The following is a 22,193-nucleotide window of genomic DNA, read 5'->3' on the forward strand; positions in this document are numbered from 1 at the left end:
TGACCAATGGCAGCGCGGGGGGGGCAGGCAGCCAATGAGAGCGCAGCGTCGGCGCTGTGCGGGAGGGGACGCCCGGCTGAGGCGCGGCGGCCATGGCGGGCGGTGGAGGCGGAGGGCAGCGGCTGTGCCGGCGGCTGGAGGCCGAGGCGGCCCGGGCCGTGCTGGATGCCACCGACACGCTGCTCTTTGACTGCGATGGTGTGCTGTGGCGGGGCGAGGCGGCGGTGAGCGGCGCAGCGGCGGCGCTGGGCCGGCTGGCGGCGGCGGGCAAGCGGCTGTGCTACGTGACCAACAACAGCAGCCGGACGCGCGCGGCCTACACCGAGAAGCTGCGGCGGTTGGGCTTCCCGCCCGCAGAGCCACGCAACGTGTTCGGCTCGGCCTACTGTGCCGCCCGCTACTTGCGCCAGGCTCTGCCGCCCGGCGCCGCCGCGTACGTGCTGGGCAGCCCCGCGCTCGCCGCCGAGCTGGAGGCTGTCGGTATCCCGCACCTCGGGCCCGGCCCCGCCGCCCTGCCCGGCCCCGCGCCCGCTGACTGGGCCCAAGCGCCGCTCGACCCCGCCGTGCGCGCTGTCCTCGTGGGTTTCGACGAGCACTTCAGCTACGCCAAGCTGTGCCAGGCGCTGCGGTACCTCCTGCGCGGCGGCACCGACTGCCTCCTCGTCGGCACCAACCGCGACCACCGGCTCCCGCTCGAAGGCGGCGCCGCCATCCCCGGTGCGCGGGGCGGGAGCGGGTTGGGAGGTGGCTCTGCGTGTCTCCGAGCTCAGCACTGCATCTTGGGGCATAGCAGTGTGGTAGGCTCAGTGTCCCAGAGCCTGGGCTCCACACTGAAAGAGGGAGAATCCTTGCAGATCCTTTATTCGGGATTAGCGGCTGCTTCCTGATCCCGGTGTGAGACGGTATTCCTGCCTCCTGGCAGGTTTTGGCCACCACCTCTATTGGGGCAGAGCTCTTTCCCTGCCTGGCTTGTCTGTGGTGTTGTGTTTCCAAGCCCTGTATGGTGTTGTGCTGGCTCCTGTGGATGCTGAATTTCCTCTGCAGCCCCTAATTGGTGTTTCCTGCTCTCTCCCTAGGGACGGGCTGCCTGGTAAAAGCAGTGGAGACAGCAGCCCAGCGCGAGGCATTCATCGTGGGGAAGCCCAACCGGTACATGTTCGATTGTGTGGCAAGTGAGTTCAACATCGACCCTGCTCGCACCATCATGGTGGGAGATAGGCTTGACACAGACATCCTCATGGGCAACTCCTGCGGCCTCACCACCCTGCTCACACTGACCGGGGTCAGCACGCTGGATGAAGTGAGGGGCCACCAGGACAGCGACTGTCCAACCAGGCAGAGCCTGGTGCCTGATTACTACATCGACAGCATCTCCGACCTCCTGCCAGCACTGGGGGAGTAGGCGAGCGGAGTGCTTGCAGCCTCTGCAGCCGTACCCCCTTAATCACCCTGTGACAGTAACTAGCATACTACCCGGAGTTAGCAGCCCTTAGCAGCTTTTTAACCTTCCTGTCCTCCCAATGTGATTTTGTTTACATCTTAGTCTTTAAATGCACTTTGAAGCCAAAAGGGCATTAGTGTCAGCCACGTCCTGAGGGCTTGGGGCTGTTTTTAAATGAATTCTAAGCAACAATCTATCCAAACGTTTGTTTTGCTCAATGTCACCTTGTCCTCTAGACTGAGTTGAGGGAAGTAGAGCCGGTTGATCTGAGGAAAAGAACCCAATATCTTGTGGTATGTACTTACCTGGACAGGTTGTAACTCAGTCTGGTTTATTCAGGGAAACCTGGAATGTTTAGTACCAGCTAGTTTGGGCAATGCGTGCAGGCATTGGCAGGTGGCAGGATTAGTCTTTAGCCGTGGGTTGAATTTTCTTCTTCCAGCCCAATGCAGATGTCACAGCAACTGAAGCCGTCTTTGTTTATGTGACCACTGCAGATTGCACTAGTGCAGATTAGGATGATTCCACTCTCAGAATACAAGCAGGGTTTTTGGTGTCACTGTGTTTGTCTGAGTGCTGGGTGTATGTATAAAGCACATGTACATACAGAGCTACCCCCATCCTAAATATATATCAGAATATATTTAAATTATAAATTTAAGTATAGTATATGATAATATATCTTGTTTCCCAGAAGGGAGGATAAGAGGAATGTACTTCACTGATCACAGTAGATACAAGCTGTTGCATTTGGTAATGCAGAAAGTCTGTACCCACATAGGACTGTCCTTCACTACTGCTGCTTCCCGGATAACTGGATCCGTTAGTACCAAGTTAATTCTTGTTCTTCCCTCAGCATCCAAATAGCTCTTTCCTTGGCTTTAGCTGCAGCATCAGAGGTGATGCTCAGCAAACAGGGGCTGGATCTAGCACAGCTTTCCTCTCAAAGAATCCCAAGGCTGTGTGTGATGGTGGCATGTGCTTCCTTCAGTACCTGAGGTTCAGCTCTTACCTGTGGGCTTGGGGCCGGGTGCTTGGCTGCAGAGCAGCACTTGCTGGCTCAGGTGATGATTCCAGTTTGATTTTGAGCTGGGCTTAGGTGATGCACAGCTCTGTCTGTGGTAGCTGGATCCAAGACCACAGGTGAAAGCTTTTGCATTACAGAATTAAGTGACAAATATGCAAATAAGCTGCTTTTATCCATAACTTCCACTGTTGGTAGCTGAATTTAAGCATCTTCCTTCCTTAACCTCCCACTGTGCAGCCAGGCAGCTCTGACAGTGTGTTGGTGCCATTTCCTTCCAGTCACAACGAGTCACTTGTTTGTAGAGCAATAACCTTGCAGTTCACGTTGTCTTTTGGTGTTAACCAGAGTATTAGCTGATCCTGTCCAAGGCGTTCCCTTGTGTCGGGAAGCACGGATTGCCTCTTCCCTGCTCCTCCCTCCAGCTGGAAGCCTATGGCTGTGTGAAGTCACAGAAAAAACCTTAGAGGTAGAGCTCTGGGTTAACGTGGAAATGGATGTGATGGATTTCCTGCAGGGACAGCCTGGCTTCAGGATGTTCCTGGAGATTCAGTTCCTCTATGTGGTGCTTGGAATGTCAGAAGATGACAAGTAAAGCAGTAAACACCAGGAGAGGCCTGGCCTGGCTGGAGCCGGCGCTGGCCCCGCACAAGGGACCTGTTACCTCAAGTTGTGTGTGCTGAAACGTGTGGGTGAAGGTGTCAGCCGTGCTTCGAAACTGTGCAACTTCCAAACGGTTTTTAAGCCTCTACTTGAATTCACATTAAACTTCAAAACCTGCTTTCCCCAGCGTTGTCTCGCTTTGGAGTCTCTTCTCTATGATCTTTGGCACCTCTGCGTGGAGGTTGTGGGAGTTAGGGGTTGGTTTGTGGTTGTTGTCTTTACTCCCCACGTGCAGAAATGGGGAGAGAAATCTAAACTGGAGGGTATTTCTGGGGCTCGGGTCCCAAATCCCTTGGTGTGGGCTGGGATTTGCTTCTTGAAGAGCACAGTGCTGAGCAGAACACAGCAATCCTGCCACCAACAGTGTTTTGTAGTGTTTCACTTCATTCTGTGCCTCAGATTAGACAGGGCCTCCATTTCTTAGAGCAAGAAAGTGTCTCCTGCGTGGCTGTTACAATCTCTTTGGGGAGAACCCCCCATCTGAGTGTAGCTGCTTGGTTCTCACACCTCTTGTGTGAAGCTCAGCTGTAGGTGGTGATGCGGGAGCAGTGCCGGGTCCCCTGTATATCGGCCGGTGAAGCAGAGCTGTGGTTTGGCTGTGCCAGCCCTGTCCTGCTCTCAGCAGTGCCACAGCACAGGGTGCGTTTGTTCAGAGCTGGAGCTCACATCCCACGGAAGCATTGTGCCAGAACTGGATGGATGCTGCCACTGGAATAGCTAACTTTTGACTTACAGCAGGACAGAGAGTGAGTGGGCAGCGATTGCCAGTGCTTTGGTGATGAGAAGCTCCAGGATGAGCTGCCCTCTTGGCTGAATTGGATCAGTCCTGGGCTGTGCTTAATAGGAAAATGTCCAAAAGCCTTATTTTCCGTTAACAGAGACTACATGAAGGAATTCTGAGCTTTTCCTTGCCTCCGTCCAGCTGCTTGCGTCTGGCTGGCAGGTCTCAAACCCACAAACCTCTCTTGTGGATGCCACAGCCTGGTGGGGCGTGAACATGAGTGCAGCTGGGGTTGTGGTGATGCCTGTAGCAGAGATCCTTCTCCGAAGGGCTGCCTACTATGAGGTCTGTTGGTGGAGCACAAGCATGTCTGTACAGCTGAGGCTTGCAGGGCAGCAGCCTGCAGGAGGAACACTTGGCTTCAGCCTGTGGAGCTACGGCAGCACGAGCTTTGTGTTGACAGTGGGAAGTAACTGATGACAGGGGCAGGCTACCCCTCCTCTCTGCTCTTATTTTCCGCTCTTCATGAGCTTGCAGTGGTCCTGCCAGCAGGGAAGGCCAGGACAAAGTCCCCGACTGTCATCCTGTCCCCTCCAGCCTGCTCACAAGGAAGCACCGTGTTAGGCATTGACAGCGTCACTCGGCACTCCTGGATTCAGCCCTGTCTCTTCCCCTCTCCCCAGGTGGCAGCTCTCAGGTTTCAGCCTCCCAAAGTCTGGGCTGAGAAACTCCTGGCTGGAATTACTTTTGGCACGATGGACCATTTCTTCTAGATGCACGCTTGTTTTAATTTGGGTTTCCAAGTGTACCAGGGGTTGTAATCACATACAGTCTGCGTATAACCAGGAGGCAGAGCTGCAGGAGCAAGGTCCTCATTTGAAGTGAAGGATGGAGGGCAGGAGTAGCACTGGCAGCGCTGTCTCCACAGTGAGTATCCCTGGTCTCCCCTGTCACAGAGGGAGACCCCGCTCTGGGCTCGATCAATTCCTCATTGAAGGGGCTGAGCTCCTCCTGTGCCTGGGGACCCTGGTGAGGTTTTGTTCATCCTGTCAGATGGATTTTCTTAGGCATGCCTGGACTTCCACAAGGCAGGGCAGGATGGTCAGGGTAGAGGTGCTGAAGCGCACCCCACTTGCACCCTGCAGAGCCACTCGGGGCGTGCGTGTATGGGGGAGCCACAGGGCTGGGAGTCACTGGATTTCTCTTTTTGCACCTTTCCCACTCAGGCAATTCCATTAGCTATTGAAAACCTGCCTGGGAGTGTAGGGCTTGAGCACTATTGCATCTGGATTGCTAAGCCTGCAGCTCTGCACAGGCTGGACTTTGGTGAGACTGTGGTGGGATAGATCTGGAGGTTACATATCACCAAAAAAGATCCATAACTGACCCAGAGACTGGAAGAGCCCCTTCCTCGTGTGGCTGCAGCAGTTCTAACCACGAACACGTATTGAATGTCCTTCAGACCAAGAAAAAGGTTGTTTCTTTTTTAATGGGGGCTGCACAGTTGGGATTACTGGTAGCACATCCTTTCTGCTTGCAAAGAATAATGTTAGGTACCATTAAGTTAAAGTTGTTTCCATACAAGTACTAAAGGTGAATGCCAAGCTCTTTTGCTTCAGGTAGCAGCTTGGTCTGCATGAGAACAGCTGACCAAGAAGGTAAATGCAACCAAACACAGAGTGGGGCACTGAAGCGGGATCGCTTCAACAGGGGCTGTTCCAAATGCTGATGGTTCTCTGGGGATTTCTGCTATAAACCAAAGTAACTTAATTTGCTGCTAAAGCACAGCAGCAGCAGATCCTCTTTGTGCAAAGCTTCCAGCTCCAGCCCTTCTCCAATGGCTTCCCAGCGTTTGCATGCTCCCGTGGCTGCAGGAGGAAGGTGCTCAGCTGTGGGAGTACCCATCACCGGGATGTCGGACCTGAAACCCAGCACTGGGGGGTAGAAGTGATGTTATTCTGGGGCTGCTGCGATGTTTGGGCAGTTCTGCACTCAAACTCCATCAGTTTGTGGAATGATCTGTGTCATCAGTGGGATTTGCCTGTTATAGGGAAGAAGAATAATCAGTAGGACGGTTGATTTTAACTCCTGTTCTTTCCTTCTTGCCTTGGCTCCCAGGACAGGAGAGCTGCAGTGCGCTTCACAGCTCCACGCAGGACCTTCTGCGTCATCCTGTCCATCGCCTTGCTTTGTGCCATTGGCATCAGCATCCTGGGGGTTCTCACCTTCTCCCCCAACTCTGCTGAGGTAAGAGATCCCAATCAGGCAGGAAGCCTTCTGCTCACCGCAGCCTTAATGTGTGTCAGCACTTGACAGGAGGGATGAATGAGCTGCTGTCCTGGATTCAGCTGGTTTTCAACTGTACAGTTGTTTTTCTCCTTAGTAGCTGGTGCAGAGCTGTGTTTTGGCTTTAGCCTGAGAACAGTGCTAATAACACACTGATGTTTTAGTTGTTGCTAAGTAATGTTTACTCCGATCAAGGACTTTTCAGTCTCATGCTCTGCCAGTGAGGAGGGGCATGGGAAGCTGGAAGGAAGCAGAGACAGGACCCCTGACCCAAACCAGCCAAAGGGGTATTCCATCCCACAGCACATCATGCCCATGATAGAAACTGGGGGGAGTCACCTGGAAGGCCCAGATCGCTGCTCGGGTTGGGCTGGGTCGGTGGGTGCTGAGCAATTGTATTGGGCATCGCTTGTGTTTATTGTTGGGTTTTTTCCTTCCCTTTTTAGTTTCATATTCTCTCCCCTTGTTATTCCTCTTATCATTATTATTAATGGTGGTAGCACTAGTGGTTTGTGTTGTACCTGAGTTGTTGCACTGTTCCTGTCTCAATCCGTGGGATTTACGTTCTGTCAGTTCTGCTCCCCATCCCTCCGGGAGTGGAGGTGGACACAGAGGGGGTGTGAGTGGTTCTGGGTTACTGGCTGGGCTTAAACCACGAGAGCTGTGATCCAGGCCAGCTTCAGCTGGTTCCCATTTCTGGAAGACCAGCAGGCACAGGGGCAGGAAGGTGATGGCAGCGCTGCTGAAGTGGGTGCTAAAAACAGCATCCCTTCGAGTGAGTCATAGTGTGAGTGCTGAGCTGCTCTGTGTCAAAGCAGGAGAGTTCTGATGGGTGGCCTCTGAGGGAGGGTGAGCTCCAGTGAGCTGTGCTGGCTGGGAAGGCAGATCCTCCTCTCCTGAGCTCCCCCCTGCATCCTGCATCCAGCTCTGGGCCAGCAGCACAAGGGGGACATGGAGCTGTTGGAGTGAGTCCAGAGGAGGCCATGAGGATAATCAGGAGCAGGAGCAACTCCTGTATGGAGACAGGCTGAGCACACAGGGGCTGTTCAGCCTGGAGAAGAGAAGGCTCCTTAAGGGGAGACCTTAGAGCAGCTCCAGTGCATAAAGGGGCTACAGGAAACCTGGAGAAGGGCTTTGGACAAGGACAGGTAGGGACAGGCCAAGGGGAATGGCTTTAACCTGCCAGAGGGGAGACTGAGATGAGCTCTTAGGCAGAAGCTCTTCCCTGTGAGGGTGCTGAGGCGCTGGCACAGGGTGCCCAGAGAACTGTGGCTGCCCCATCTCTGGCAGTGTTCAAGGCCAGGTTGGACACAGGGGCTTGGAGCAAGCTGCTCCAGTGGAAGGGGTCCCTGCCGGTGGCAGGGATTGGAACTGAGTGAGCTTTAAGGTCCCTTTCAACCCAAACCACTCTATGATTGGTGGCACTGGCCCTCTCTTTGTGCCCAGGCTGGCTCGCAGCTCGTCCGCCTGACACTTCAGGGCCAGCAGGACCTGCTGAGAAATCAGACAGCTTTGGTGGACAAGTCCAGGAGCACCGTGACCTACTACATCACCTCACAGAGCAACCACACCGCCGTTGTGCTGTACGACAGCAGGAACGTAAGTGTGTTAAATCACCTTTCTCATGTGCAAGGGAGTGAACAGAGGAGCCCAGGCTGGTGGGAGAAGAGTTGCAGAGGTGGGAGCAGGAGGTGTAGACCAGGAAATGCATTAACTAGCTACTTTAGGTGCCTTTCTCTGCACCTTTAGTTAGGAAAGAACACAGGACAAAAGGAGGGATGTCCATTTGGAGGCTGTTAAGGTAGCTCTGGGGGCCACTGACTGCTCTAAGGGGGCACAATCTGTCTTGCAGGGCTACGTGTGCTACAAGCCCATGGAGCAGCGTGTGTGCTACCTGAAGAGGATGGACTCCTGGGACCTCCAAGCCCTACAGACACCTCTCAACACGTCTGAGCAGAGAGTGAGCAGCGGCTGCGGCCGCTCCTAGGGCAGCTGAGTGGTCAAGGGTGATTTGCACAGAGTCCTGCCTTGCTGAAGGCCCTTTCCTGCAGGGATTGGGACTCTTTAACACCAGCATCCGAAATGTGGCTAGATGAGGGCAGGGGCTCTCCCAGCCTGGGGTAGCAGCAGCAGCAGTTCACTGCTTGGTGGGGCTGGCTTGGTGCCTGGCACAGGAGCAGGGCCCTGCTTTGGAGTGCTGTGTATGAGCTCAGAGCCGCAGCTCCTGCTTTTATGGATACCCAATCTGTGAGAAACAGCAGAGCTGCACTTGGGAAGGGGGGGATATGTCCCATGGGATGAATAGCAGGGCTCTCACAGGACCTGCTCCCACTGGATTCTGTTACCTGCTCAGAAATCCAGGGAACAAAAAACAAAGGGGGCTTGTTAGCAATTCACGGGGAGGAAGGTTGGAGCAAAGCATGTACACAGACCCTCTGAACTCAATGCTAATGGATGCATGGGCAGGGGGCAGATTCTGTTTCAAGAAGACAGAAGGCCCCATGGTTTCGTGCCCCCATCATCTGCTCTCCATTTCCTCAGGGGCTCCTTTGCCTGCTGCTGTAGTGTTTAACCCACAGCAGTGAAGGAGCACAGCACCCACCAGGGCAGGCTACCAAAGGGATTGTAAAGAGAAAGCATCCGTCTGGCTCTGAGGCTCCTTAATGGAAGTCAAAGACTCGGTGGTGCCTGTCCCTGCCACAAAATGGCCTGTGTGTCCCCTGCTCCCCAAGCCACAGGGCCAGGAGGGACAAAGTGCCTGAGGGGAAACTAACAGGGACGTTGTTTGTTCCAGGCTGATCAGCTGCTCCGTCTCAATAACCAGACCAAGCACTACCAGGAGTTCCTGGGTGTTCTGGCAGGGGAAGAGATGAACCCCAGGGGCCTGGGGGAGGCTGTGCAGACCCTGTGTGAGCAGACACCCATCTTCAGGGTCAGGAGAAGCGAGGGTGAGTTGTGTGTTTCCCTTTGCACAAGAGGGAGGTGTGGTGGTTCTAGTACCTCTCAGAGGAGCAGGTTGGGCTGTGCAGAAGCTGATGCATGTCCTAGGATGGGCTGCCAAGAGACAGGTGACCTCTAGTGAGAATCAAACCATTGTTAGTGCTCCCCAAGGGCTGGCTCGTACCCACAACCTGCAGTGAACCGGCTGGCAAAGGCTCTGAGGCCCCTTCTCCAGGCAGCACAGCAGCTTGTGCAGCCACAGAGCAGTCCCCTGCACTGCTGGTGGCTTAATGCTTGTCACCTCCATCGTCACCAAAGCAGCCTGCTGAGCTCTCATTCTGTTCCATCTCACTCCAGTTTTTATGGGAAAGGTCATTCCTGAAGGCTCTCTGCTTGGCTGGCTCCCCAGCAACTACAGGAGCTTTCCCCTCACCCTGCTTCTGTTCTTGCTCATTTGGCAGGTCCAGGGAAGCAGCGCCTTATCTACCTTTGCATTGACATCTGCTTTCCAAGCAACATTTGTGTGTCTATCTGCTTCTATTACCTCCCTGAGTAAGTCCTGCAGCCATGATTCCCTGTCTACATACTTGAACTGGATTCCTGAGACACCTCTGATTCCAACAAGGAAGGTAACAGCTCCACCAGCCCCCAGAGCTTCCTGATCTCATGCTGCTGGCAAGGACTGTTTAGAGAATGACCATAACTCTGCAGCTGACCATGACAGACACTTTATTTGCAGCTGTACTCAGGGCTGCACCGTGTACGTAGGTATTAGGAGATCCAGGCCTAGAGGCATTTTGTGGTGTAGCTCATGTTACATGGCTACAAGCCCTGCTCAACACAAGGTTATTACACTTGCTGGGGGGGCTGGCTTTGTACCAGTGCAGCTCTCCCAGCAAATCTGTGACATACACTTTGAATAAAGGGATTGCAAACCAAGGAATCAGCTCCCTCTCCTCTGCTCAGCCTCTTCCAGCAGTTAGAAAGGCTGATTTATTTTTCCCCACTTTGGGATACAGGAACATCACAAAGCTGTCAGCAGCTGATGCCACAGGGATTCCTCTGGCTGAACAGCACCCTGCTGCCCTCGGTGGGATCCTGCCTCCCTCTCCCCTTCCCTTTTGTCCAGGCAGCTTCCCTTGGAAGCCACATGTGTTTCAGCGATGATGTGATCGGAGCTGCAGCCTGGTCCCACCAAGGCAGAGGCAGCTGCTGCTGCCAGAGACTGAGCCCTCCACCAGAGGAGGGGATGGTGGTTGCAGGTTGTGTCTCAGGCCCCAGAGAGGGTGTTGCCACTGCAAGACAAGGGACAACAAGCAGAGGTCCTCTCCTCCCACATGTGGCCATTAGCCCAAGACGCTGTCGTTGAAAGCCAGGCAGACAACGGCTTTCTGGTGGCCGCTGTATTCCCTCTTGATCTCTCCTGTCTCCACACACCAAAGTCTGGCCAGGTTGTCAGAGGAGGCTGGAGAGAAATGGGAGAAGATTGGGGTAAACTGCATTAACCTTTACACTTACCTTTTAATTACTATTGCAAGATTTTCCCCTTGCTTCATTCAACGCCGTTATTACAACAGGTTAGGGAGCTGTGCAGAGCAAGAAGCTTGCTGCATTTCTGTATTACACAGAGGTTTACTTGTTACTGTGGAAGTTACAACATGCATGTTTCGAAGGGACCACCCTGCTGCATACTGCAAGCAGCAGTGCTATCAGGTGAAACACATCCCTCCAGTTTAAACAGATGCCCTGTTGCGGCACAGGGAGTTAGTAGACACTTAGAGGAGTTAGTAGATGCTTAAGAATGTTTAAAAGTAGACACTTAAGGGAGTTAATAGGCACTTAAGAGAGTTAGTAGGCTGTGTTGTGGGTGTGAGGCTGGGTGCTCTCTTCACACAGCTGGGTTTGGCAATGTCCCAGCTACAGAAATGGGTGAGTCCTGTGCTAGTGCAGGGCCCTGGAGCCCAAACCAAGCGCTGCAGCAGGGCCTCACCTGTGACGATGTACTGGGAGTCCCCGGAGAAGGCGCAGTCCCACATCCAGCCCCGAGATGTTTCTCCTGGGTTATTGCTCTTAATGCTCAGCTCCGTCATCAGCGAGAAGTTTGAAGTCCTCCAGATCTTGCAGGTCTGATCTGCAGAACACGTAGCCAAGAGCCTACGAGGAAGAGACGTGCAAGGGCAGCCTCATTAGTCACACTGCATGCCCAAGGGTCTCTCGTTAACTTGGGCCTGGATCAGTAGCGAACTGGAGACCTGAGCTCATTGCAACCACATTTCTTTACACCTACTACATCATCTGCTTTACAAGATCTGAGCTGAACAGGGTTGTGAAGGACACCAAGTTCCCCACTTTGCTCCTGGAGATCAGCAACTCAACCCCAGCTTTAAAACACCTCATGGCCACAAAGCTTGCTGAGATCATGGTCCATGAGGCTGGGATGCACTGACAGCAACTCAGTGCCATGTCCCGCTCCTCCCTGTGGACCTGCAGGGCAGCATGGAGCCAGCACCAGCCACATCCGGAGGCGCAGCTGGCCTCTGCCTGCCCAAAAGGACCATCATTTCATCATTTCCCACCTCTGGTTGCAGCACTCACGTGGAGTCGGGGCTGAACTTGCACTGAAGCGCGTAGCGGTTGTGTGCAGGGATCTTGGTCTTGGGGATCAGCTGAGTCACCTCCTCCCCAATGCCACCCGTCAGGTTCCACACATAGCAGTTTCCCTGTGGTGAGACAGGGGGTGATGGTCGCCCACCCCAAAGCAGCCTGGACTTTCCATGTCCGACCTCAGCCACGCTGCAGGCAATGCTGGCACATGCACCTGAGCACCATAAATCCCCCCCCCACACACACTGGATGCCATTGGGGCTCACCGAGCTGTTCACAGCTGCCATGTAACTGGCATCGGGGTCAATGTGAACTGAATTCACAGAAACTTCAGGCTCTGGAATCAGCTGCTCGTTGTGGTCGGTCTTCAGGTCCCAGATGTGAATGGCGCCGCTCTGATCACCCACGATCAGCTCTGCCTGCAAGACAGCAGCAGCCTCGTGTCTCTGAGGAGAACCCTGCAAGCAGCAGCCTCAAGCTGATGCTCAGATCATGCCCGTGGAGCCTTGCTCTGGTTTTAAGCATCATGGTCCTGTTTTGCCTCATTATTCCGCAGCACAGGGCTGCTTCAGAGCCCTAGGAGCCTGCTGAGTGCCTGTGCACTGAGAGCAAGCAGAGCACGGGCCTCACACTGCAAAAAGGCTTTACAGAAGCATTTGCTCACTTTATATACCCCAGAGCAGGCAGAAGCTGCCTCCATTCCAGAGCCTTTGCACAGCTCCAGCAGCTTCCACATAAGCCAAAGGATTTTCAGCACATCCCAGCCGCGGGCATTCAGATGCGGATTGGCCGGTGAACAACCGAAGCACTCAGGAGTGTACAAATACCTGAGAACCTCCAGCCTAAATGGGCTTTTCTCCCTCCCTCCCCTTCTCAGGGGAAGGACAAAAGGAAGCTGAAGGGCAGAGCTCTGGCTCCACTCCCATGCTCGGAGCAGACCAAGCTGGCAGCTCTCCACTAACCCAGGGCTTTTATTGACAGCTATGCGACACCATCGCTTCAGCAGGGTCCCTGCAGGACAGCAGGTCACAGGACTAGCTATTCCTGTCCCCTGAGGCAAAGGCTGGTTCCTGGGGAACACAGTTTGGAGTCTTTTTTGGTTCTTGAGACCCAACTCCCTCTTAGCAGCTGTAAATGCCATTGCTAAAGCCATCACCGCTGTACCCAGGCTGTGAGAAGCCTCTCATCAGCATCATGGCAACAGGGAATTGCAGAGGGATGAGGCTATCTGCATAAACACTGCCACCTTTGGACTAACTAACTGCCTTCTGCTCACAGACCAGCACCTCAGCTAGTGATGATTTCATGTGTAAGATCTACGTACAGCAATAATGCTTGGCTTTAACATTGTACGTTTGCATATCACCGGCTCTATAGGAGCATCAGCAGCACCTGGGTAAAGTGTGATCCAAATCATTGATCTCAAATCGGGTCTGAAATTCCAGACTTGGAGATTAAACCTTTTGAAGATCAAACACAAAGAAACATTTCTGGTGCTCAGCTGTTTAAAACAGGTTTGTGCTGCCATGTCTGTGAGCACAAAATGGACCAGATGGGTTATTAACACTGCAGTGATACCACCACCATTCCCTCCAACACTCTGTGCTCCAGCTTAGCCTCGTTTCTCAAGTCCTGGCCATCCCTCTCTTCATTGGTGAACACGAACTTCGAGCAAATCTGACCCAAGTCCTGATGGTAACTGCAGCCCTGGGGTGCGCTCCTTGGCAGAGGTAACACCCTCATGCTCCCCATCCCACCTCGTGCCACCACTTCCACCCCAGCACATCCCCTTAGTTACGTCTATGGGGCAGACAGCCCCAAAGGAGTGGGGATGCTCCCAGCGCTGCCACTACTGTCCCTTTGCAACAGGCGCCAGGTAATGAGCACAAACGTGGCTGCTCCATGTCCTGCAATGCTCATGGGTCTTTGCCACCAGATCTCTTGCTGTGGTTGCCATATAGAACTCCGCAGCCCCTCAGGCCCACCCAGAAGAGCAAGAGCAAAGCCTGGGCTGTGAAGCCACAGTGAGACCGGTGCTCACCTGGTTGGGGTGCAGGCACACACAGTTAATGGGAGCGTTCACCTGAAAGATGCGCTGGCACTGGAGGTTACGAGACCTGCAAGAGAACAGGGGGTAAAGAGCGTGGTTAACGGCGTGTGATGAGCTCCACGGCTTTTGGGATGCTGCTGCTGGTGGTGCTGCCGCCGGTGCCCACCTGAGGTCCCAGATCCTGGCCATGCAGTCCTCCCCGCCCGTGTACATCCAGCGCCCGTCCTCGTGGAACCCCACCGAGGTGATGTTCTTGCTCACGCCGTCGTAGTTGATGACGGGGTTGGGGTTGTTGGAGTTGAGGTCGTACATGCGGATGTGCTGGTAGCCTGCAGCGAGGAGCGGGCAGGGGGTGACCCACGGCCCCGCTGCCACCCGTGCCCGCAGTCACCGGGGCCGGGCGCTCTCACCTGCGGCAGCGATCATGCTGCGGTCCGGTGTGATCTCCAGCGCGTTCACCTGCTGCACGCACCCGTTAAGGTCCGCACGAAGCAGCCGGAGCCCGGCCCCCGCGCTCCCGCACCCGGTGCGCGGCACCCCCCTGTGAAGGATACGGAGTCCTGGTGCTGCACGGTGCGGGTGCAGATGCCGCTGTGCGCCTGCCAGAACCGCACCGTGTGGTCGTAGCCGGCCGTGGCCAGGATGACCGGGTCGCTGCCCACCGTGCCCTGCGCCGCGTTCATGGTCCCGCCCAGGGTCACCGCACCGCGGGCACCGGGACCCAGCCGAGCTCCCGTCCCGTCCCGGTACCGGCGCGGAGCACTCTGCGCATGCGCGGAAGGAGCAGCAGCTCAATGCGCATGGAGTGACGCTACTTGAGGCGGGCTCTGCCGGAGAGCGCATGTGCAGAGTGGGCGGTGGGAGGTACCATGAGCACTGCGGGGGGGGGACGAGACCATGGAGCAACGGGGGAAGGAGAGCGCTACCAGCGGAGCCGCCAGGGGGCGCTTGATGAGAACTGCGGGAGGGCAGCGGGGACCGGAACCGGCACCGGCACCACAACCGGAACCGGGCACCGGAACCAGGAACCCACCGGAACCGGGGACCGGAACCGGCACCGGCACCACAACCGGAACCGGGCACCGGAACCAGGAACCCACCGGAACCGGGCACCGGAACCGGGAACCCACCGGAACCGGGAACCGGAACCGGCACCGGAACCGGGCAGCGGAACCAGGAACCAAACGGAACCGGGCACCGGAACCGGGAACCCACCGAAACCGGGAACCGGAACCGGGTGCCGGAACCGGGAACCCATCGGAACCGGGCACCAGAACCGGGCACACACCGGAACCGGGAACTGGAACCGGGCACACACCGGAACCGAGCTCACACTGGAACCAGGCACCGGAACTGAGCACACACCGGTACCCGAACCGGGCACACACCAGAACTGGCCATATACTGGAACCGGAACCGGGCACTAGAACCGGGAACCCACCGGAAAAGGGCACCAGGAACCGGAACCGGGTACTAGAACCGGTCACACAGCAAAACCGGGCACACACAGGGCTCGTGCAGGCCCGCCGAGGAGCGGTCCCGGTGCCACCCCTTCGGGCCGGTGCCACCCCCGGGGCAGGGCCGTGCCGGTGTCCCCTCCGCGCCTGTGTCGCACCGGTGCGTGGGGCCCGGTCCCCGCCCTGCCGGTGCCGCCCCGCTGTGCACGGGGGTGTCAGGGACCGGAGCATCCTCTGTGCTTCCCATCGCAGCGCCCGCGGTACTGCCGCAGAACGGGCCCTTTAAGAGAGGCAGCGGCTGCGGCCCAAGTTCGAACCCGCTACCGGCAGTGCCCGCGGCGGCCCCGCACCTGCCGGTAAGGGCCGCGGGAGCCGGGGATGGCCGGAGGGGCGGGGATGCCGGGATGCCCGGTGGGATGCAGGGATGCTGGAATGCCCGGTTGGCTGGGGGATGCAGGGATGCTCAGGGAGATGCAGGGATGCCCGGTGGGATGCAGGAATGCTGGAATGCCCGATTGCCAGGGGGATGCAGGGATGCTCAGTGGGATGCAGAGATTCCCGGTGCCGCAGTGTGGACCGTGGCCGCCGGAATGGAGAGGATAGCCCAGAGGCTGCTGTAGGGCAAGGGGATGCCTCAGTGGTACCCAGGACGTGGGGTGGCCCTGCTTGTGGGGTGCAGGGGGTGGACAGGGCCTCCTCCTGCTGCTGTTAGGGCTCAGGATCCGCAGCTCCCCATGGCAAGGGGCGGCTCATCCCGCAATGGAACACCTGGGAATGAGGGGTGGCCTCGGCAAGGCTGACAGGAAAGCTCTGGAAGCGTGTGAGCGTGCACGTGAGTGTGAGCGTGCACAGGGGGGTGCACGGAGCAGCATCACTCTTCTCCTGATGGGAGAGAGGGTTTGGCACGGCAATGGCTGGGAATGACAGAGCAGAGGGGTGAGCAGGGGGTGGCATCCAAACCCTGCAGCGGCACCCCAAATCCTGCTGCCAGCCCGTGCCCTGCAGCAGCACACAGCACCCTGGAGGCTCTCAGCTCCATCCTTCCCATGGCCCCACTCTCCCCAGGCCCAGGTTTGAATTTGCTTCCGTTCCCCCCTCCTCCAGGCTCTGGAAGGTGAGCAGGGAACAGGGCTGGTTTTGGGGAGCTGGGATCAAACCCCCCCTGTGTGGATGCAGGGAAGGGGGAGAGGGTCCGTTCCCTCCTTGCCCCATGGCTCCTGCGAGCACTGAGCCAGGGGCTGTTCCGAGCCTCCTGGGGACCGTGCCAGCGCCGTCCCCAAAGGGTTGGCAGAGGAAGATGTCACATTCCCAAACCCAGCGGGTGCTGGCGGCGGGATGCCGGGAACCAGGGGCAGCATCGATCAGCTGAGCCCTGCCTACAAAGGGATCACCCATTGGCACTGGCACTGCGTCGTGGCTGCCCCGTCCCCCCTTGGTGCTGCACCCCATGTGCCCACCCTGCCTGGGCCATGCCAGAGGGGCTTGGATCCCAGAACCTGTCCTCTGTTTAAATAAGATCATGCTGTAAAAGCGCCAGCTCAGAGCAGGCTGACAGCATCTGTCTCAATATTGATCCCTGCTCCGATCTGGTGCTGTGTTCCCATCACAGCACCATTAGCACTCAGCATGGTTATAGTCTTCCTGCGTGCTGGGCTCCCTGTGCCCACTCCCGTGTCCCCCCGTGCCTTCTCATGCACCCGATGGAGGTGACACCGGGCTGGCAGCATCCCCAGCCTGGCACGTTCCTATTCCCAGCCTGGCACATCCCTATCCCCAGCCTGGCACATTCCTATTCCCAGCTTGGCACATCCCTGCTGTGCTGTGCTGGAGCTCCCAGGAGCACCCAAAGCAGGACAGGGTAGAGTGTGGGTGCCACGTCTGTCCCCTGAGCACAGGGCATTGTGTCCATGCAGGGGTGTGAGTGCAGGGGACAGCACGAGCACGACATGCCCCAAAACCAGGCTCCTGCCCTGCAACCTGTGCATGAGCACGGAGGGACTTCATACCCACAGGATCTGGGCGATGGGGATGGGGATGGGGATGGGATGCTCCAGCTCCTTCCCACACTGCCCTATGATGTGGCTGTGCTGGGGCCTTGTGCTCTGGGGACAGCACATCCCAGGCTGGCTCTGCAGGATGTGCCAGGGGTCCTGGTCTCCGCACCCCTCCTGTGCCCCATGGCAGTGGAAGAGTGCGTGCAGAGGGATTAGCGCTGTGTCTTGGGCAAGGGCTGGTTCAGAGCCCTGGCACGGGGCAGCTCAGCGGCTGTCCCCTGGTGCCAATGCTCTGGCACCACCAACCAAACCCTCGCGATCGGCTGAGCCGCTTGTGCACCACCAAAGCTGCTTTTCAGTTCCCAAATCCATCAGCTGCTGGATTGAACCCTGAATTCAGGTGCAGCTCAACCCAAAGGGCTTTGGGAGCTGCTGGGGTGTCCCAGTGTGGTGCTCACCAGGGTTTGGGCACGTGGAGCATCTCCTGCTGCTGCGGGGCTGGTGTCGGGGCTGGTCACATACTGAATACAAATCTCTGCACAACCCCTCGAGCTGTGGCCATGGGGGGCAGCAGGGAAGGGGCACCCACTGCCTCCTGCTCTATGGAGCTGCCTGTGGTTTGGGCTCACATCCAGCTAGACTGGTCCATCCCCAGCTCAGGAGTTACCAAAATTGCTTTAGGAGGAAAAAAAGGACTTTGAACGAATATTATTGACCTTAATTGTGACAACTCCGGCTCAAGCTTTCCTTGTCCCACGAGGGATCAAATACTGGTTTGTGCCCCTTCCCCTCCATGGTGGATGGTGCCTGTCCCCATGGGTGCCAGGGCGTCCATGCTGCCACCCTCATGCCAGTGCCCATCCCGTGTTCCCGGTGGTCCAACCCACTCCCCTCCATCCGCAGGGATCCCCCTTGATGCCACCGCAGCCACCGGCCCTGTGACACTGCCCCGGCCTCGCAGGGGACCTGCCCTGCAGCCACCACCCTGTTTGCTCCCGCACTGGCAGAGCCAAGGAGGCTGCGCCCGTGCAGGCAGAGGCAAAGGCAGCTCCGGCCGCTGGCCCCAGGCTGGGGCACATGAGGTAGGAGGGACACGGGGTACCCTGTGCATGGCCCCATGGGGAGCAGGGTGCTGGGAGGGTCTCCCCCATATCCCCTTTCTCTGGGTCTGGTGCTGCCCTGGCCAGGAGCAGGGCACGGCACATGGGGATGGATGGGGGTGCTTGAGGTCCCTGCCTGGCCCCTGGGTGCTGCCTGGGAACCCCGTGTGTGTCCTGCAGGGATGGGCTTCCAGCGGAGCCACCGGCTGAACCTGCTGCGCCTCATCGTGCTGCTGCTCGTGGCTTTGGCCGGCATCAAGTTCCTGTTCCGTGACAGGTAAAGGGACAGCAGGACCCAGGGGGTGGGTTGGGGTTCATGGGGACCCCCTGGGTCTGTGGGGGCACCCCAGCAACGGTGCGGTCCCTGCAGCTTTACCCTGGAGCTGCACAAGCACGTGAGCAAGGACAGCGGGTTCTGGGGGGATGCTGGTGACACCATTGAGGACACTGGCCCCCAGAGCCAGGTCCTGGTGCTCCCTGTGGCCAAGATAACAGCCCCGAGGCAGGAGGCTGGGCAGCAGCAGGTCACCAGGGACATCAGTGCCACCGAGATGAGGCTGGTCCACCTGGACCTCAAGGGAGCTGCGCCCCGCGTCTCCTACCTGGAGCAGGTGAGATGCTGGGGATGGGAAGGACGTGCCGGGAGGGATGTGCCGAGGGGGCTGAGTACCAGGAATGAGCCCACGCTGCCCAATGCAGGTGTTCCCGCTCCTGTCCCTGCTGGGAGCCAACGGCGTCCTCATTGAGTACGAGGACATGTTCCCCTTCAAAGGGGAGCTGGAAGTCCTCAAGTCCCCGTACGCGTACAGGTGAGCCAGGGCTGGGTGTGACGTGCCTGGCCCCATGATAACCACGGTGCGAGGGCCGGGCCGTGTGCCGCAGCCCAGCTTCCTGCCCCGCCGGGTCAATATTTGTGTCCCCATAGCAAAGTCCACACGGGTGTGGGGCAGCCGGGGCCGCGCGGGCAGGGTGCCGGGGCAGCGGGAGGAGGGAATGGCCTCACGCTCTGCCCTGTGCCCCCGGTGAGCCTGTCCCTGCCCTCCCAGCGAGGAGGACATCGAGCGCATCCAGCAGCTGGCGGAGCTGCACAAGCTGGAGGTGGTTCCCCTGGTGCAGACCTTTGGGCACGTGGAGGTAGGAGATGCTCCTGCTCCTCATCCCGCACCGTGATGGGGGGTCCAGGGTGATTGCAGCCCCTGATGGCTCCTCCGGTGCAGTTCATCCTCAAGCACGAGAAGTACCAGCACCTGCGGGAGGTCGAGCGCTTCCCCAACAGCTTCAACCCTCACATCCCTGACACCCTGGCCCTGCTCAAGAGCATCCTGTCACAGGTGATCGAGAAGCACAAGCGCTCCACTTGGATCCACATTGGTGCAGATGAGGTGGGCACTGGGCTCTGCCGGGACCCCAGCCGTCACCCAGGCACTGTAGGTGTTCCTAGGGGTGCTGAGCATCCTCCTTCCCCCAAATCCAGGTCTTCCATCTCGGAGAGGGGACAGACTCCAAGAACTGGATGAGCCGCAACAAGGGCGACACAGGGACCATGTACCTGAACCACATCAAGGAGGTGCTGGGCTTCATCACCACACAGTACTGGGGGCTGCGGGTGCTCATGTGGGATGACATGCTGCGGAAGATCAGCGTGGGAGCCCTGCAGGGTGAGAGGACGGGGGTAAAGCAGTTGGTGGCACAGGAGCTTGGGTGTCTTTGCGTGGTGTCGTGGCTGGTGCCCAATCCTGCAGGGATGCAGGTCCAGGGGAGCATGAGAAGCATCAGGCATCCTCCTGCTGCTGACACCAGCACCCTCATCCCTGTCCCTGCTCCCTCTGCAGAGTCTGGGATAGCAAAGCACGTCTCGCCTGTGGTGTGGTTCTATGCACCTGACTTTGAGGCCGAGCAGATCGGTAAGGCGATGTGGCTGCGCTGCTGGAGGAGGGTCCCCTCAGGTCCCCCCAGCCTCCTGGGTACGGTACCGCCGGTGTCTCACCCCCCGCAGCGCCGTTCCTCACCAAGTACGCGGAGAGCGGCTTCGAGGCCGTGTGGTTCGCCAGCGCCTTCAAGGGCACCACAGGACCAGCGCAGGCCTGGCCCCCGCTGAGCTTCCACCTGAGGAACCATCTGAGCTGGCTGCGGGTGATGGAGGCTCTGCCCCAGCTGGCCCCGCTGCGCCTCCGGGGCATCGTCCTCACGGGCTGGCAGAGGTGAGGGCGCTGGTACCCGCGTCCCCCCCCCGGTGCCGTGCGGGAGGTGATGGGTGACGGTCCCACCCCGCAGGTACGATCACTACTCAGTGCTCTGCGAGCTGCTGCCTGTTGGAATCCCCTCGCTGGCCATCTGCCTGCAGACCCTGGTGACCGGTGAGCCTCCACCGCCCCGCTGCCAGCCCCATCTCCCTACCCCACAGCGAGACCCCATCCTACAGGGAAGGGTGCTGGGAGGTGGGAAGCAGGGGAAGGATGGGTTCAGCTCCCCTGGCTTTGCTGGTGGGGTGGCCCCTTCTGCCCCTCTCTTTGCTCTGCCCAGGGGGATTCAAGGAAGAGACAAAGAGAAAGGTCCTGGATGTGCTGGGTTTTGAGAGCATGCAGCTGGAGCAGAGCACGTGGTGAGTGGTTGTGTTGAGGGCGGCCACAGCACCGCTGCCCCATGGCATCTGAAAGGATGCACTGGAGGGGGTCCCAGACCCACTTGGTGCTGAGGACATCCCAGCCCTGTACACCCCGCGTGTTGGGTTCTCACCTTCTCCCTTCCCCAGCGAGGGCAGGGGAGTGTTCCCCGGCGCAGAGATCTACCACATGGTTGAGCAGGTTAACGGCCACCTGAAGGAGAGCATCCATAAAGCTCTGGAGGAGGAGAGGTAACAGACAGCAGGGCTGGAGCATGGGAGTTTTCCCATCGGATGGGACCTGCTCCATGTGCAGCTCCCCATCCCTGGGTGCCCCCCACTCCCCCTTGTGCTTCCCCAGCGCCATCAAGGGCTGGTTCAGCCCCTACCATCGGAAGCACCAGTTTGGTAACCCCCGAAACATGGAGAGCTTTGGCAGCAAGGTGCTCAAGTATGTGATACTGGGAGCGCCCTGGGGGTGTGTGAGGGGCTCAGCTCTGGGGTCCCTCACAGGAGGGAGCTGGAGTCCCCTTTTTTCCCCCACCAGGCTCCATGAGGACTGGGAGAGCTTCATCCGTGACCTGCGCACCCACCTGGAGGGGGTCTATTACCCCGACACAGTGGAGGAGTGGATGGAGGAGAACGTCAACCCCTACCTGGACCAGCTGCGGGACCTGGTGCGGGACTACCAGGCCATCATCCGCCTCAATGCCCGGCCCAAGGCCACGTAGGGGCCACTGACCCCCCCCTCCCGGCTCCTACTGCCCCCCCTGCGCTGGGCTTTGGGGCCACGTCGTGTGCCTGCCGGTGCCTGCACTGCTGCTGTGGCTGCCCTGTACAGAGCTCCTCCTGCACATCCCACATCCACAATAAAGTATTTTCGTAGATGCTGCTGGGTGCTGGAGGGGGACACGGCTCTGCCCACCCTGTGCAGGCCGGGGGGGAGCTGGGGTCTGTCTTGTGACAGCTCATGGGCTCCTGGGTCCAGCTCTGCGGAGCGTGATGGAGGGCAGGGAGAGGGCAGCCCATGCCCCATGGTGCCTCTGGGCACATGGAGATGTCCGTGTGCCCTGTACTGTTCTTGGGAGCGGCTGTGTCCTCCCTACAGGATCATAGAATCGTGGAATGGTGAGAAGGGACCTTAAAGCTCATCCAGTTCCAATGGCAGGGACTCCTTCCACTGGATCAGGTCACTCCAAGCCCCTGTGTCCAACCTGGCCTTGAACACTGCCAGGGATGGGGCAGCCGCAGCTTCTCTGGGCACCCTGTGCCAGTGTCCCGCCACCCTCAGCAGCGAGGGGAGGTGAATCC

General features: G+C 58.0%; 4 protein-coding genes across 6 annotated transcripts; 3 read left to right on the plus strand and 1 right to left on the minus strand.

The window, feature by feature from the left end:
* Positions 1-75: 75 nt before the first annotated feature.
* Positions 76-7,709, plus strand: PGP (phosphoglycolate phosphatase). Of its 2 annotated transcripts, XM_080617192.1 has the most exons (4): positions 76-717; positions 1,077-1,172; positions 5,968-6,096; positions 7,582-7,709. In XM_080617192.1, the coding sequence occupies exons 1-3, from the start codon at positions 93-95 to the stop codon at positions 6,093-6,095; spliced, it is 849 nt and encodes a 282-aa protein (XP_080473318.1). In that variant the 5' UTR covers positions 76-92; the 3' UTR covers position 6,096; positions 7,582-7,709. The 2 variants fall into 2 exon arrangements, with proteins under 2 accessions (XP_080473318.1, XP_080473317.1); XM_080617191.1 differs by lacking the exons at positions 5,968-6,096; positions 7,582-7,709 and having other exon boundaries at positions 1,077-5,946.
* A 1,930-nt stretch (positions 7,710-9,639) lies between these two features.
* On the minus strand, positions 9,640-14,470 carry MLST8 (MTOR associated protein, LST8 homolog). 2 transcript variants are annotated; one of them, XM_080617190.1, is made up of 8 exons: positions 14,284-14,470; positions 14,140-14,191; positions 13,896-14,058; positions 13,721-13,796; positions 11,946-12,098; positions 11,671-11,795; positions 11,066-11,229; positions 9,640-10,540 (listed from the first exon to the last, which is right to left on the minus strand). In XM_080617190.1, exons 1-8 carry the CDS (start codon positions 14,410-14,412, stop codon positions 10,422-10,424), a joined length of 981 nt encoding a protein of 326 aa, XP_080473316.1. In that variant the 5' UTR covers positions 14,413-14,470; the 3' UTR covers positions 9,640-10,421. The 2 variants fall into 2 exon arrangements, with proteins under 2 accessions (XP_080473316.1, XP_080473315.1); XM_080617189.1 differs by having other exon boundaries at positions 11,671-12,098.
* Positions 14,471-14,626: 156 nt separating this feature from the next.
* Positions 14,627-18,179, plus strand: LOC308222279 (uncharacterized protein; the record flags this gene model as incomplete). Its single annotated transcript, XM_080620128.1, has 2 exons — positions 14,627-15,542; positions 18,084-18,179. The coding sequence occupies one exon, from the start codon at positions 14,627-14,629 to the stop codon at positions 15,470-15,472; it is 846 nt and encodes a 281-aa protein (XP_080476254.1). The 3' UTR covers positions 15,473-15,542; positions 18,084-18,179.
* A 283-nt stretch (positions 18,180-18,462) lies between these two features.
* LOC308221052 (hexosaminidase D-like) lies at positions 18,463-21,710 on the plus strand (the record flags this gene model as incomplete). The annotated part of the gene is made up of 13 exons (XM_080617899.1): positions 18,463-18,557; positions 18,651-18,891; positions 18,980-19,089; positions 19,327-19,414; positions 19,498-19,662; positions 19,755-19,938; positions 20,113-20,184; positions 20,277-20,481; positions 20,555-20,637; positions 20,804-20,882; positions 21,033-21,134; positions 21,244-21,333; positions 21,430-21,710. The coding sequence occupies 13 exons, from the start codon at positions 18,463-18,465 to the stop codon at positions 21,611-21,613; spliced, it is 1,698 nt and encodes a 565-aa protein (XP_080474025.1). The 3' UTR covers positions 21,614-21,710.
* Positions 21,711-22,193: the final 483 nt, after the last annotated feature.

The sequence above is a fragment of the Psittacula echo genome (assembly GCF_963264785.1).
Source record: "Psittacula echo genome assembly, chromosome: 5".
NCBI classification, from domain to species: Eukaryota; Metazoa; Chordata; class Aves; order Psittaciformes; family Psittacidae; genus Psittacula; species Psittacula echo.

Coding starts and splice junctions, on each gene's coding strand:
- PGP (XM_080617191.1), top strand. CDS start 93: ATGGCGGGCGGTGGAGGCGGAGGGCAGCGGCTGTGCCGGCGGCTGGAG. Junction 718..1,076: donor AGGCGGCGCCGCCATCCCCG/GTGCGCGGGGCG, acceptor CTCTCTCCCTAG/GGACGGGCTGCCTGGTAAAA.
- MLST8 (XM_080617189.1), bottom strand. CDS start 14,412: ATGAACGCGGCGCAGGGCACGGTGGGCAGCGACCCGGTCATCCTGGCC. Junction 14,059..14,139: donor CAGCATGATCGCTGCCGCAG/GTGAGAGCGCCC, acceptor TCCTCGCTGCAG/GCTACCAGCACATCCGCATG. Junction 10,541..11,065: donor CTCCCAGTACATCGTCACAG/GTGAGGCCCTGC, acceptor ATTTCTCTCCAG/CCTCCTCTGACAACCTGGCC.